Genomic DNA, 16,395 nt, shown 5'->3' with positions numbered 1-16,395 from the left:
TCACAGATCTGGTCACATTAGCCTTGATACGCACAGTCCTGTCCAGAGTTGCTACCAACAGCAAAACAGTTCCACCCACACTTTGTCTTCCTTGCCGTAGTACACGAATTACGACACAATCGAATGCCTCGTTACATTTTCGTGTCCGATGTAATCGCAACGCAAACAAATCAAGGGAGATAAAACCGTCTGAAGATCTCCACCTATGGACAGGACTGATTCAACCCATTTAAGACATTACCATTAGAAATATTTGACAATTACGCGGAATAAAACATGATTGTAATTCATGACTCATTATATGTATGTACTGTTTACAAGCTTTTTCGAATCGAATGTCTTCATTGTGTTTGCGTATAAATGGGTTAAAGGTACGATGTCTCTGATTCGTATGAGCATGCCAAGTACTCGTATGAGTATAAAAGTGTGCGTTATAGGGCGTGCGTATCGAGCCCGTCGAAGTGTAAAAAAAAAAAAATAAAGAAACAAAGAAAAAGAAACGAATGTGTTTCCAAACGTTGTTCGTTTCTCGAGTAAAAAGAACAGAGACATCGTACGAAAACGGTTGCACGCAACATCCTCATACATTGACGTGACGGAAAAATCTCATAGAGACACATTAACTCGCTCCATTTACTACATAACATACAATATATATTCATATAATATATATATAATATTCAATAATATATACTAAAGGTGTACTTTATATATACAGAGATATATAATGTCTGTTTCAATAATCTTTTTTTTTATGAATTAGTAACACTAGCTTGCTAAATAACATTCTTGGACCTCGTGTGTATAGCCAGCACCTTACGTTGTTGAACCCTCAGCTCAAATAGAAGAGTCGCCCGTTTCGCTTATATTTAAAAAAATATAGTGTGTACGCGCGCGCGCGCGCGTGTGTGTGTGTATGCCTGGGTGCAAATGGTGTGTGTTGAGTGTACCCCTCCCTGAGCTCGCTCCATGAAACTTGTTAAACGTCGTTCATCGTTTTCACTCTATCCATTCTTCCGTTTCTGAATCTTTTCACAGCCCTCATTTCGTTTCATTATATTTTTTTTCTTTTCACCTTTTTAAAAAAAAAAGATCTTTCCACGTTGCGTGTGTGTACGTGTTGTGTGTCTCGTTTCTTCCTCTTTTTCTCATATTTCCCATTCGTCGACACGTTATATAACAATTTTCTTCTTTTCTTTTCTAGGTAACATATATAATCGTCTAATATACAATAAATAATTTATCGCGCTCTCGAATGTACAATTGTTCGCCTATACTTCCCGACTATACTTTACGTTTAAGTAAATTTGTCCATACTAGATTCATCTTTTTCTCTCTTGATTAAAATACATTTAATAACACTTTGTGCCGTAGCATCATCCTTTTTTATCATTTAAGAACTAAATTTTGTACAAATTTGAACGAGCTCAACGCATATATATATACTTACACATGTATATATACTTCTCTATATATATAAACGTTGTAAAGCTTAGTACGATTACCATCGACGTATCGATTGTCAAAAAGTAACAAAAAAAAAAAAAACAAAAAAAAAAGAAAGAAAGACCAAAGGAGGACGAAATTTCTGTTACGGTACACGTGCTTCGTATACCGTTTGGCGCAACTCGACGCGTCGATAAAACATTCATCCTCTCGCGGCAGCGTCCGTACTCGCGCGCACTTCGTTAATATACATCTCTATAGGTATACATATATAATACAAGGAACAAACGAAGTCAGAGAGAGGGCGTATGGTTTTTAGATCGTCTGAGGGGTGTGCCAAGTTGGCAAATCGTGGTAGGAAGAGATGCTCGACGGTGTCATCTTGCAAACGATCGCGGTGTGAATACGCGAACGACTCTTTTCCCGTACAGCTTGTGCTCCCTCGTGCTGTTCCCTTGTGGGTCGAGCCCTATCTCACGCGCCGGTACAATCGATTTCTATGATATCCTTCGGCACGTCCACGAACTGATAGACCAGCCTCTGTCCGTCGACTTTCGCCAGAATGCCACGTTGGTAATAGTAACGCAGGGCACGGCCCATGGTCTCGTAATTCATGTCTGGCTTGTTTTTATGCAGACCCCACAAGCGAGACACCGCCTTGCTGTCGACGAGCTTGAAGACGCCTCGTTCGCGATTCGTCCACTTGATGTATCGTGGGCAGTAATCTCGGTCTTGCAGTAATTTCAACAGGAACTCCCACAGGTACGTGGTCGAGCCCTCCCGAGATTTCCTCTTCACCGCTGCGCCGTCCCCTTGACGCGGTTTCTTCAACTTGTTCTTCTTCGACCGTGGAGGGAAGCCCAACTCCAGAAGGTACAGATCGTCGGAAACCGAGCTGGTGGCTGCTTGGATCACGCTCGTCGGGACGCCACCGTGACCTCTTGGGGGACTCGGTGTGCAAGGGGTCGCGAATTGGCCTCCGCTAGCGTACATTGAGTTCACGTAACTGCTGTAGCTCTCGGACACTGTAAACAAAAATGAAACTTTTTTTGAGTATTTAGACGTCACGATCATTTGGCGGAATATTAATATAATAAATAAAATCATAAGTGAAAAATGAATTCACCTCCTGCATCTCTCGAAAAACTCTTAAAGTTCCATAATTTTCTGTCCTTTCACCTTTGTATATTGTGACTGCTCCACTATCTAGTGGCTAGAATTGGTACTAAGGTACTTCTTATCAGAAATAAATAATGATTGTATTTGTGATAGTCTTAGTACTTTTTGTCCGAACCCCAGTAATTGGACGGGCATACGACGTTAATCGCAAAGTATTTAAAACGTAATTGCGAGGTGGCGGGTACCCGAGTCCCCATGGAAGATTCATGTTCGTGCAGCTTCCGTCGGATGGCGTCACCGCATAGGCTACCATTAGAAGATAATACAGATCATCGAGTTAATTATAGGGTAAGTCCGGTTATTACATTTTTTTCCATTGAAACTGGAGCGTACTTCGTTATCTATGGAAGAATGAAATTAGGTGCGATGCGAACTAGACCTTTTATTCTGCGTTAATCGAAATTAATACGACTTGTAGATACTCTCCGGTAATTGGATTCGAATCATACTCGATTCGCTCTTTTTACACCTTGTTCGAGACAAGTTTCACTTTTTTCCATTTCCACGAATTCTTCCGTTCGCGTTTCTACGACAAGAATCTCGAATAGGATGGCCTAAGTATTTACCGGAAGTATAGCTGTTTAACCATTGCGATATAAAGTCATTTCTTATGTCGCTCCAAACCCAATTATGCGTTCGGTTTTACTTGACGGGTTCAACGGTTGCCTATTTCGAGGCGCACCCTTTCCATTAACGGTGTTTTATATTTACTTGTTTATTTATCCATGTACCTACATATATGAAAGTATTTATCCATGTGAAATAATATGATACAATTGTGAAAAGTAGTTTAGCCAAGTGCAGCGTCTAATCTAACCTCAAATACATTATCTATAAGATTAAGTGTATCTAAAGAAAATCCCGCGTTACACATCTGTGTTGCATGGCTGCATGTGACAAGCTCTGTTTACAACCAACATCGACTTCCCTGAAACGTACTATAGCAGGTAAAGTTCGTTTTGACCGAAATAAATCTTCGAATCGGCTGCTGGTACTGATCGATTCGCAGCGTGGCATATCGACTTGGCGTCTATCGAGGTTTTCGCACCGCGCCTCTTAAGTACACATCATACTTAACCGTGCAATGAACTATTAATAGCTGTCCACGAAGCATCGTGGCCGGTGCTATGCCGTTTCTGTCACAGGATGATTGATGCTTCGGGACAACCTCTCTCGGCTTCGTCGTTTCGATAAACCTTTTTTCCCTGGCTGCTTCGATCGATCTCGATTCCATGGCTTCTTGCACCACAGAGACCAGGCTCTAGGTATTATATCCCGTCGAATCGGATACGCGATCTACGGACGATGGAAACATCGTTTACGCTCCCGCGGTGGGGAGGTTAGGCGCATCGTTACACAGAAACGTCTCATGCGTGCGCGCCCATACGGATGCGAATATACGCGATTCGAGTGTACGCCGGCAGCGCTGGCCCGTGGTCATGGGCGTAACAAGGACTAATGCGTTTTTTAAAACCGACGACAAGGGATTCAATCGATTTATGACCCAGAATTGTAATGCTTTGTCATCGTTTCCATTAAAACCGTGGAGCAATCGTCGCGTGTATCGTTACTTCATTATTATTATTATTATTATTATTACTTAAGAAATAAAAACAATGATAACTTCCGAATAACCTTTTCTTTATGGAATACCAATGATTATCTTTGCTCATCGATGAAATTGGGAGAAAGATTTATATTGAATTTATGTACTACTCTGCGAGGTCGTTTAATTTTCTTCTATTATTGTTATTATTAAGGTTTTTAATGAATGAAATTCATGACATCGTACGCAAAGAATTAAAGAGTACAAAGAGGCGAGGTGGCTCAACTTAACCTCACTTTTGATATGGTTGTGGAGTAAACAATGTAATTAAAACTTTGCCACCAACAACTTGCTCGTCTTCGGAATAATTGTAATAAAAGGGTAAAGAAACAAAAATATGTAGACAAATTAAACGATAATATAATATCCATTCGTGAAACATGATAAGTACTCGTCGAATTCACCACATACGAATGTTCAATTTTTCCCGAGCATTCGCGCAATGGTAACCGTCAAATCAGTTTTCGTCGATCCTATTCGAGCGAATTGAGGGCGTCGAGATTGAAATTTCGTCGCGGAATCGTACACCGGCTTCTACGAAAAGAAGGAACTCCCGGGAAGAAGGTGGTGCCCCGAAATAGAAAGTATACGTACGCCACTGGTCGTGCGGCCAGTGGCGTGTGTGCGCGAAGAGGAGAAGCGAGAGGTGGTCGGGGTAAAGAGACGCGCGGAGAGGAGAGGGTTAAGCGGAGCCAAATGAAGGGAACAGAGGAGTAGGGGGAGGATGACGAAGCGACGCTGAAGGGGCAAGAGGGAACGAGCGTCGAGAAGGAGAGAGAACGGAAAAAGCAACGAAGAAGGAGAGGGAAAACAAAAGGGGTAGGGGAACTCTGGCTGCAGTATGATAGAGGACTGACCCGAGCCAAGGTTGCACGGGTGACGCCATCAAGCTACTAGTGCATAATAGCGCCGCTCGTTCGGAGGCCGCCGCGACTGCGCTAAAATCGGAACTCGTTCTACCCTCCGTCCCCCTGCCCCGATCGCGGCCCTCTTTCGCTACGTCGTTCGCCGTAGTTCCGCGGAGGCGCGCGCGGTTGAACGATTCCTCTCTCTATTCGAGATGCTTTTCTGCTTCCGAGTCAAGGCCGGGCAAAATTTTCATCCGGATAAAAAATATCCAACGGCCGATACAAGACAAACAACTTCTGATTCGTTTCTTAAAATAAAAATTACCGTCTGAATTTCACATTCAAATTACGTTTCACGTTGAACGAATAGAATAATAAATGATTCGAATAAACGTAACACCTAAATCGCTGTATTTCTATTTCTTACATGTAATATACACGCACGATAAAGACGATCAACGATAATAACAATATTCAGAGAGGAAGAAAATTTTCGTCCGATTTAAAAAATGTCGAGCGACAAATAAAAGATAAATTGGATCCGTTGCTCGTTCGATAAAAGTTAGAGCCCGGGTTATATAATGATACGATGTTTTACATCGAACGGTTAACAAACGAGTAAACATTGTGAATAAATCGTTGCGACGAGGTTACCATTCGTCGTCTATTATTCGAATAAAATTCTGACCGTCTCCGTTTCCGAGCCAGCACCAGAGGGGAAGTGGAAAAAAAACACACACACCGAATGTCGCGGAGAACAAAAAGACGGGAGGGGGCGGGGGAACCGAATTCTCGAGGTGGCTCTAAAAATAAAGAGAACGCCCCGTTGTTCTCAGGATCCCGTGTACATAGACCAACGCGAGCAGGAAAGAGACGAGACGAGAGTGATCGAGAGTAAAAGAGGGCTGGGAGAAACAGCTGGAGCGGCATCGTGTTTACGCGCCGTATGACTGGCTAGATGAGTCAATCGTAGACCCGTTGTCTAGGAGGCGCGTGGTGGGGGAGCTACTACTTCACTGACCTATACCACGGACGTCGTATAGCGAAGGGAGACCGCTAGAGACGACGATGCATCGCATACGTACGCGTGACTGTTTCGTGACGCATAGAGCCGCTGCTCTTCTGCATAGAAAAAGAGAGAGAAACTACTGTGACGATTTTCTATCGACGCTCCAACGTTTGCGCAATAGACGACGATCCGCTGGAGGAAATTGTTACGAGATCGAGTCGCGACGCGCGTTCCACGACGACTGATTACGACTTTACCCGGTGAACGTGTCCGCCGTGCGACTTTTAACCCTTTGCACGCCTATGACACGCTCATCATCTTCGTTCTAGCTAGACGTAGAAACGTAAAGTTTTATAACACTTAGATCCACGTAAGTGGAAATTAAACGCTAACAGAATATCCTTGATCTAATATTCTTTCGATGTTTGGATTTGTTTATTAAAAAGGAGCTATATGAACATCGAATCTTTTGGCTAAGGGTAAATTTCGTAAGTCGGACATTTCGCGACGAACAAGTGGGTTTCCCAATGGTTTCGTCGACGACGTACACATTCCTCTTCCTGACAGCGGCGGCAGGAAGTTTAGGCGGAGCAACCGGTAACGAGTCAATAGTTAAAAATACGTACGCGATACAGGGTGGAGTAAGTAGGGGCATGGTAGAGGATCGGGGAGTTATCCATGGAGCCGTGCCTCCCGTTTATTTTGCGAGAATTTCGCGCTAGCCTCGCGACCGGAAGTACAAGTATAGCGAGAAAGGACGGTTAGAGAGGGAGAGAAAAAACAGGGAAGGGGGAGGAGATGATCGCACCGGTGGTGGGGATATCCAGGAACGTACGAATCGGCAGTGGTGGCGAAGGGATAAAAAGACCCACGATGAAGACGAAGACGACGAAAGAATCTTCGCAAAGAACGGATTCTCGCGTACGCTCGCGACGAAGAATTGTTCGAAACGACAATTGTATTTGCTCCTATTACCCATAAGAGAACCTATGACATTGCTGAGCAAAATGAATAACATTTTTTATATTCAGATAGCAAATTTGTTGAAAAATTCAAAGAAAATCAATTATTCTGTATGTTTATCGGATAATCGTAAAGTTCGTGTGGTAACATTTTTGCAGGTATACAGAGCATCGATACAATTAAATCGTTGACAAAAATTGTGTACGTTGGGATCAGTGTCGTCAGCTTTCTCCAAGAGGAACTCCGCCTCGTTTCGAGTAATGAAATTTCGGACACCCTCTATACGCATCTTCGGTTTTTATCAGTTAGAAAAAGTCAAAGTGACAGCGGATCGCGCTAATTTTATCTTTTCCGCGGCAGCAAAAATACCCAAGCCGAGTAACATAAGTGGCTGTGCTATACACACACGGCCAATAAAAAGACGAGGAGAAAAGCGTGATAGATATACCGCGGATGACGTTAATAGCCGTGAACCCGTCGTTTAGCGAGACGCCTGTACACCGAGTGCCATTATCGCCAACTCGTATAGCTGTCCAATTGGAGCTTCAAATACACAAGAGTTATCTCGTACGATTTCCTTGAGACGAGTTACTGTACCAATAAACGAGCTGTTCGTTCCCTACCCCTCGCCCTTGCTCGACACCCCCGCCAGATACCGTCTATTGTGGCGGCGATATTGTCCGCAAATTCGATCGAAGGATGAAAAAACGATCGACAACGGCGTAAACGTTGATTCGCGCCGATGACATTAATCAACGCAGGCGCAAATAATTCGCCATGTCTTTTGACGTAAAGTTTCCGCCAGCCGGCGACAATCACATCGAACGCCCATCCCTTGGAACGGATATACTCTAGCTGGGCCATAACGCAGAATGGGCCAGCTGAACTAATTCGTCCGAATTTAATTTGAAAGGATAGGTGCGAGAATTGGAAAGAGAAATTAATTCTTATGTTGTACGATCTTTTCGATCAAATTGAGAATAAACTAATACATTTCAGTGGAACCGTGATGTTTAATTTATTTAAGAAACTATACTCTTCATACTAGCAAGAGTGTGTCGTAAGCGTTACGAAAATATAATATAAAAATATAATATAAAAATGCTACTGAAAACTGGTTTAATCTCAAGGGGTCGAACGAGAGTCACCGAGAAAATGCATAGACAAGTATGAGAAGAGAAAAAAGACGAGTAGTGGACTGGCACTCTTAGTATTCGTTTAAAAATATTCCAATGGTTAGAGTTGCAAAAGTTTCCATTCGGGGATCAGTAGCCTGTTTCTCGTAAAAATAACCATTCTAAATAATATTTCTCCATGTCTCATGTCGTACACTCTCCCGAATTCACGAGAAATATCTATGCGATTCCATCATCGATCGAATAGCCTTTCCGGCTAGAGACCTAGCGTCTATCTGGAGCTGGATTTAGAGAGAAAACAAAAAGTAATAGTCCCTACGAGCAGAAAGCCGAATTTCGATCGGTCGAGTCCTACGGACGAAAAAGAAGCACGGAGGTGTATATAAAGCCGTGTAAGACAAGTTCTCACGTACCAGGACTTCGAGGCGGAATTCCGCGTGCACCTAAGTGCACGAATGACCCTCAACCCGTTGAGAGTCGGAAGAGAAGGGGTTGGGTAGGGGGCGGCGGCGGCGGCGGCGGAAGAAGGATGGAGTGACACGGTGCGAAGAGAAAAGACACCGAAAGTGTTCGTACGGCATAAACAAAGCGGTCGTAGCCGTATGCACGTACACGCTACGATATAGGTTTAGAGTCGGTGTATAGCGGTACGAGGCGGCATAGACGCGTCCGTATTCCGAAGAATACGCGAGACAGAGGAGGAAGAAAGAGGAGGGAAAAAGACGGTAGGACAAAGATGGTCTTGGAGAACGTGTGGTGGTGCGTCGATGGAGCGTGTGGTAGCGACCCGGAGAGGCAACGGCAGCGGTTCAGCGGGTGGTGGAGTGGGTAGGAGGAAGAAGAAGCGATGGGGGAGGGAGGAGGATGAGGATGAGGTCGAGAGAAGGGGAGAGTTGACCTTCAGCTGCGCCGGGAAAGTCAGGCAGTCACTGACCGACAGACTAACTTAACTACTCTATCCTTCTCCTCCTTCTCTCTTCTCCACCTCCATTCGCGACTGGCTAGTCCGATGCACCGTGTTGCATACACGCGCGCACACCGACGTCATTTCTCTATCCCTGTTGCGCATTGCGAATTTCTCGTCTGTCCTCCTCAGCGTTCCTTCCACGCCTCCCTACTACCGCGTGTCTCGACGTCGGAGTCGTTCCTTCTGCTCTCGTTCCCTTTTTCTGTTTCTCTCGTTAGACCCAGACCCCCATCCCAGCCTATATTATGTTACCCTACTGCCTCGGGATACTATCTTTAACCCCGAAACCCGTTCAAATTGCAAGCCGCTTTGCAGCCGCACGTGTATGAGCGTCTGCGTCCGACTTGCTCTCCGTCTACTCTTTACCACCATCCCTCGACACCCGGAAAGGGATAAAGGGATAAACGGCGGGGAAGAATAGGGAAACGATCGCTTTCTCGCATGGGAAACTGAACGAGAGAAAAGCGATCGTTGGTCATTTCGAATCGAAAGTGAAATTTGTGACGTTTGGGTTTAGAAGTTGGCCAAATGTTACTTCGGCGAAATTTGTGAACGGACACGAGAACACGGAATAAAAAAGAACGGACCTTTTAAACGGACTGCGCGACGCATGTGGAAACGTGACTTAACGCGCGACGAAACCGCCTAGCAGCGATAGCTTCGTCCCAAAAACTTCACTTTCGTTCGGGATACGAGTCGAAGGACGTCGAGGTAAAAGGCTGCTCTTTGATCCTCCACGCGAGACGGAGAGAAAGGAGCGAGAGTCGCGTCGAAAAATGTTCTCGCGATTGCAATAGACACCGTGGGCGGAACGCATTATTTCTCGGTCATTTCTGTGTTCCCCGAAGCGGTAGGAGGTGGGGACTGGAGGAGGTGGAGACGTGCGCTTCTGGGCTGCTCCGTGTTAACGAAAAGAACGAGATTTATGTCCGGGGCTCGAGTGGTTTTTCTACGCGTCCACCTTGGTTGCCTATAAAACGTATAAGTACGTCAAACGTGTGGGCTTCGCGATTCCCTGACCGATCCTTTCTCCCTTCCACCGCTCGGAACCACTCTCGGTCTTCCTCTTTATCTCCCGTTTTAACTCTTTTCAGCGCGATGATGCGAGCAGTGCTCAGACATTTTAAAGAAATAAATGGCACTGGTAAAACACAGAAAAATGTGACACTGTTTGCAGGGTGGTGGAAACGTGTGATGTAAATTCTCTAAGGAAGTGGTTAAACGAAAATATTTGATTTGGTTCTGGTCTGACAGAGAAAACGATAATCTTGTCTGTGAATTCTCTCTCTTTCGAAAATACGAGAAAATGTCAAAGGAGACGAGAGTTCGGTTTTAAAGGGGCAAATATTCCGATAACATTGCTTGGGAAATCCTCGACGAAAACTGGCATCGAGGAAAACAACAAGGAAAACGCCGGAGCGGCTCCGTGGCACCAAAGATATTTCTTCGGATTCAAGTATCGCGAGCGTGCATCGTTTGCAGGATACGTTTCTTGGCGAGTTCGTCGATCGTTCGATGGGATTCTTATTACTAGTTTCCTGCTGCACGTATCGCGGTGGGTAGCTCTTTGTAGCTGGCTGGGCTGGTATCCGGAAGTCTCGATGCTACGACGGACCCTACGACCAACACGGTGCACCTATGTTTTCTCGCAGACCATTATTCTGCTCATAGGTGGACGGTACGCGTCCGTACACGGTGCCCCGACAGCTTCGTCGGTGTGAAAATTAACTCTCTTTTTGGAGGAAGACTCTCGGTCCAATATTATTTACAATTTTAAATGGCAAGATTTGTCCTAAGCTGATCGAGAGGATTCCTACGAATACTCCTTTGAGATTAGTCGAACCTTTTATTCGCATCGACGCTATAGAGAACCAAAGTTTATCATAGCGATTTTAATAAAGGTACCCATTAAAATGGACATTGATGAGTTGTATATGTATTCAGAGTTTGGACCATCAATTCCTCCACTACTCCGAGTGATCTATAATACATCCTCTATGCGAATTGTCGAGGGCATCGATCTACTCCCAAGGACCAAGATTCCTAAAATCCTAAAAACTGAAAGACGTCGCCGCGGTGCATCTAGGCTGAAATTACGAATGCGCGATGCGTCTCGTCGCGCGTTTGCATCTCCAGACAGGTCTAGCGCGCGCACTCTGCTACTTAGTAGTCGTTAACTCTGTCGTCGGCAGACGTTGTTCCTCGGAACACCGGGGGAATAAAAAAGCGCCGCTTCGTTTCATCGTCAGACGTCTCGTTCTCTCCCTTCGAGGTTGGCAAAATTAGTGACGATTTCTTTCCAAACAATTCGTTGTTGGGAAAAGAAGGGGTCAGAAAACAATGTCACCTTTCACGTCACTCGTTTGGGACTGAAGAATGCTGGTTAGCAGGACATGAGGCAAATTTCCCTCGTGCTCATTTCATTAAAAAATCATTTGTCGTAGTGTCATGAAACATGATAAACTATAGCATTTTCCCAAACATGAAAACTCAAAGTTTCTACAAAGGGTTGTTTTCACCACCAGCACCGTTTCTGGAGTCTATGATAGTAGGGATGAGAATAGATATCCACGTGTACTTTATCTCCGTAAAAATTCCCCTTTTTCTGGAGTATATCAGCAGACGGGAGTAAAGGGTGACGGGAAAGAGGGCATTGCTGTACTTTGGGGACACCCAGTGAACCATAGCGTGCAGAGGAACGAGAGGGGCGACCATGTTCCCGGACCAATCCAACACGCGCGCGCTGCCTACGTCGGTACGCATTCTTTTCGTTCGCCAGGCGGACAGAGGTCAAGACGACGACGGCCGAATGGGAAGAATGCGTGACTCCTCTTCCGTCGTCGCGGACACGACGTGTGCGAGGTCAGTGACCATCGCGCGCACTCTCGGTGGGCGCAACTTCTTGCTGCCAGCGGACAGAGGATGGGAAGGAGGGAAAGAGGAAGCTAGGCCTCCTTGTGGTGGAACGGGAACGGAGGCAGGCAACGACGAGCACAGGGAAGCTTTTCGTGGCGCAACTACCCGCACAGGGGATGTTTAATGGCCGGCTGATACCGAATTTAGAGGCGGGAAGGTTAATATAGGCAAAACTGACGGTCTGTATAAATTCTGACCAGAGACAGGGACGCGACCACCGCTGGAACTTCGACCCTTTGATTCCGCGGCTCTTAATTGAGCCAACGCGAGAACCTCCGCTTCGAGTTGATTTATTTTCGGAGATGTGCATATATATCTCGCAGCGCAGCGGTGCTCGCGTCTTTTCTCGACGAGCGCATTGGCTCACTCGGATACTCAACTACGAAGACGTAATTAAAAATTCATTGGTGCGATACTCAGATCTCCGAAATTTGTACTGATATTCGATTCATATAGAAAAGATCAGGACATCCCATTTTATATCCCATTTTGTAACAGCCAACCGAAGCTGCGTAGAAGAACGTGCTGACGCCATCTCAATGTCCCGTATTTCTTAAACAAATCCGAAACAAGCAAAACGATGACTTAAACCCCTCCTAACGATACTTGATCTACATCACATTTCAGTGTCAATGGGATGCCTGACATCGCCCGCGAGATGCGATTATAATTCGTCGCGGAATGACGCTTCTCGAAAATGTTACGCAAGGAATTATCCTATATAGAAGTTGGCGCGGCCGCGAGTATAGTGCACTCTCGAAATTCGTTTAGAGGCCACGTTATCGCGAAAGATAACCCGGACCTGACAATTGCCAAAAACTTCCTCTCCTCTCGTTCTGCCTCCCTCTACTTCTATCGCACACTCGTAGCCGCGATAAAACGATCGGGCCAGATGATTTGGGTCAGCGACATTGACATGGATATCGTCGCATGGAAGAAGTGTCTTATCGCAACGGGTATAATAATTACAATAATAAGATAACGATTGCACCGAGGGAATGTAAATAAGTTAACGTTCGTTCGTACCGTGCTGTATCGACGCTTTGGTATGTCTCGCAGATATTACATAACGTGGACACCATGAATTCATTCTATCTCATCTAATACGCGCGAGATGAATTTAAAGAAAAATATTTTGCCAGATTAATACGAATAATACAGAATTGATATACGTAAATTCTAATGTACTGAGAGTACGATAGTAATTATGAAAGAAAGAAATTACGAATGAATTTCCCCGTCGGGATTCCGATAAAATCGAGCAACAGCGAAAGGGAGTGGGAGGCGTGGAACGAGGAAAACTCAAGAGGTCTAAAGAAGGAAGAACGTCGACGCGAAGAGGATCGGGACGATCGCGTGACGCGAAAAGTTTCGTGCGCGCGGAACTAACCCCGGCGTCGTTACTCGATGCCCGTTCACTTTCTCCGATAGTATATACTAGAGACAGCCCCCTCCTTCCCTCCGCGCTCCCTCATCTTCCTGTTCCCCGTCCCTCCCCCTTCCCGTCAGGGACTGTGTATATCCGCGGGTCTAGGCTAGCTCAGTGGGTCTAGGTCTAGGCTGACTGCAGCGTCGCGTGTGCGTGCAGTATGCACCGACGATGCGGCTGCGTGCACTCGAGTACCGCCAACGACCACGGAGGACACGACGGAGGGAGAGAGACTACGCTCTCGCGCATTATATTTAGACACCAAAGTGTACGAGCGTGAATTCGACTCAGGAGGAACCCCGCCTCGGTTGGACCGCACACTGTACCATTTCATCAATCTAGCTTCGCAAATAAAGAGTTATCGGTTTCGTTTCTTATGATAAACGTAAGGTTCCGCCTAGATATTCCAGGATGATTTCTACTGCGAATGCTTGGTCTTTAACAGTGCATGACTATATAGTGGATATTGGTACCTCTTGGTAGTTTTGTTCAAACGGAATACGTTTTGTTGAATATAAAGGAACAGAATTAATTTCTACACCCAATGCATTACAATGTACACCTAGTCTGTCGAAGTTGATACCTTTATATTAATTTGGCGAAACTAAATTATTGAAATGACAGAGCGCGTTATTACAGCACTTTATCGTCCTTCTTTCCCATCGTCTTGCCTCGCTCTCGCCGACATCCCCAGAGGCTTGGAACGACGAGACAACGGAAAGGAGAGCCGGTCCCCACGGACCGGACCCGCCGGAAATGAATCATTTGAAATTGTCAATTTTCGAGCGCGGTTCCACGCATGGTACACGCCTGCGTAGAGAGGGGCAACACGTGCCCACGCGCAGCCTCCCGAGTCCCAGAGCCAGGGCTCCATAAGAGAAGAGGGGGAACACTCGGAACGATTAACGATTCGCGGGCGGCGAGATCACAGAAGAGGTGTCATTACGCGCTATCATGAAAGTCAAGAGAAAGAAAGATAGTTGCATCACACGCCGGGCTCTTGTACTTCAGAGTTGGGCATCACGACGTTTCTCAGAGTGACAATTTATTTTTAGTTTTCGTTTTGCTCGGAGAATTTGTCATCAAGTAGCAATAACTACGTTTCCATAAAACATGTGTTTTGATACTAAAACTAGCTAGTTGGTTAATTACTTTAAACTTCTTAAAATCACACCTCCCTCTTCCAGTTACAAGGATATCGTCGATCTCCTAATTATGGTGTCATTTATTTACATATATAGGAGTCTAAACGAAAAATAAGGCACGGGGATTCGAAGCCACGATCCTCGGATCCACAGTCGACCGCTTTACCTACGCAACCAATCCCGTACCCTACGTTTCGTGTTCTTATTTGACTCCTTATTGTTGGGTATGGGAGGCGCGGATACTACACATATATCATTTCATGTAAAACGATTGATCGAATTAAAGTTGTATCGCTTTTTATGATTTACATATTTCTATAGCAGCAACAACAACTTTCATGAAACGTGCGGACGTGCCAATTCACATTTACAGTTATTAACGTAATCGTCAATCGTCAATCGTTACAGACTATTAAAATTTGATTCTACGCTGTTTTGGTTGCTTGCGATTGCGTAACCCCTCCTCGCCGAGTAATCTTTTTCCTGATAACGACTCTCTTTCACTCTCCCCGGCATCGGTACAGGGATTCGATAGTCGCGACAGTGAGAGAAATTTTTTCTTTTTTTTTTATTTTCGCAGCGGTGCGTGCGTGCGCCAAACTGCTCGCTCTCGCTATCTTCGGCACTCTCCTGAATCGATTATGAAATTCGACGTGCTTCCAGTCGAAGTTGCATAAATAACCGTGACGTCAAATGTGGGTGAAATTCTTATCCAGATAAAAATTTCGAATAACGAGCAAAATAAGAAGCAATAAGGCTGCCTCGATTATACCGACGCGAAACGGAGCAAAGCCACGTCGAAGGAGGATGGTGGCGAATGACGACGAAGAAAGGAGAAGTATAGTCGGTCGAGGAGATACAGCGAACCGCAAGTGGCTTGACCCACAAGGGTATCGAATTAACATACCGTTGAAGTGTATCTCGAAGAGTTCGTCGTCTTTTTCACCTACTGTACACCACGAACTTACCAAAAATTTTCGAGCTAGTGTATGTGTACTTGCATTCTATTTATCTTATTCCATGTTTTCATCTTGTATTATGTACTTTGCACTAAAGGGTTCACCCGTTAGCAATAAGATTAATTATCTCGCCAATAATAATAATCTGGTTTTAATTCCTCGACCAATTTACACTTTGACTCGTCCGCGACAAAATGTCTCGTTAAAGAAAGTTTGTTCGGAGACAGAATATTTGTTTAGATAAAAATGTGATAAATAGGTATTCCGAAAGCTTGAAACCGAACCGCTCGCCACGTCGCTCTCGTCCACGCCCCTAATAACCGCGAAACGAGGGAACGAGAACGTGAAGTCGCGTGTAAAACAGGATGCGCGGATCGATCGTTTCGCTTTCGCGAAGCGCGACTGGGAGGGATAGCGGAAAGGGAATGCAGAGGAAGGAAAGATTTCTCGCGTCGCGTCGCACGAAAGATCGAGAGATCGAGCGTGAAAGGACGAGGTAGCGTACCTCGAAGGACGATGCTTTTCTAGGATGCGTTCGTTGATCTACAATCGTCTGGAAAAGTGAGGGTTGGGTAATCTCGACAAAACCTTTCCGAACGATTGAAAAAGGGTGCAAAGACAACAGTTGCGCAACTGTCGACTGACTCGAAGTGATTCGAAGCGAATAGAATCAAAACAGAGAATCCAAGAGAATCACTCAACAGTTGCGCAACTGTTGTCTCTGCTGAATGGACCCGGTCAGAGGGACGATCGCTAATTAAATAGATAAATTAAAATGGTATAGGAAATTCA

At 45.2% G+C, this 16,395-nt stretch overlaps 1 protein-coding gene across 4 annotated transcripts in view; it reads right to left on the bottom strand.

Annotated features, from left to right (window-relative positions):
- Positions 1 to 1,027: 1,027 nt before the first annotated feature.
- LOC128881643 (ecdysone-induced protein 74EF) overlaps positions 1,028 to 16,395 on the bottom strand; it is a 208,507-nt gene continuing 193,139 nt past the window's right edge. For all 4 annotated transcript variants that reach the window (XM_054132910.1, XM_054132909.1, XM_054132911.1 and 1 more), the window contains one exon: positions 1,028 to 2,471. In XM_054132910.1, the coding sequence (XP_053988885.1) occupies positions 1,921 to 2,471 (551 nt within the window). In that variant the 3' untranslated portion in view covers positions 1,028 to 1,920. The remainder of the gene's footprint in view (positions 2,472 to 16,395) is intronic.

The sequence above is a fragment of the Hylaeus volcanicus genome, chromosome 8 (genome assembly GCF_026283585.1).
Source record: "Hylaeus volcanicus isolate JK05 chromosome 8, UHH_iyHylVolc1.0_haploid, whole genome shotgun sequence".
Lineage (NCBI taxonomy): Eukaryota > Metazoa > Arthropoda > Insecta > Hymenoptera > Colletidae > Hylaeus > Hylaeus volcanicus.
The sequence above is the reverse complement of the archived record's forward strand: the minus strand, read 5'-3'. Positions and strand labels throughout refer to the sequence as shown.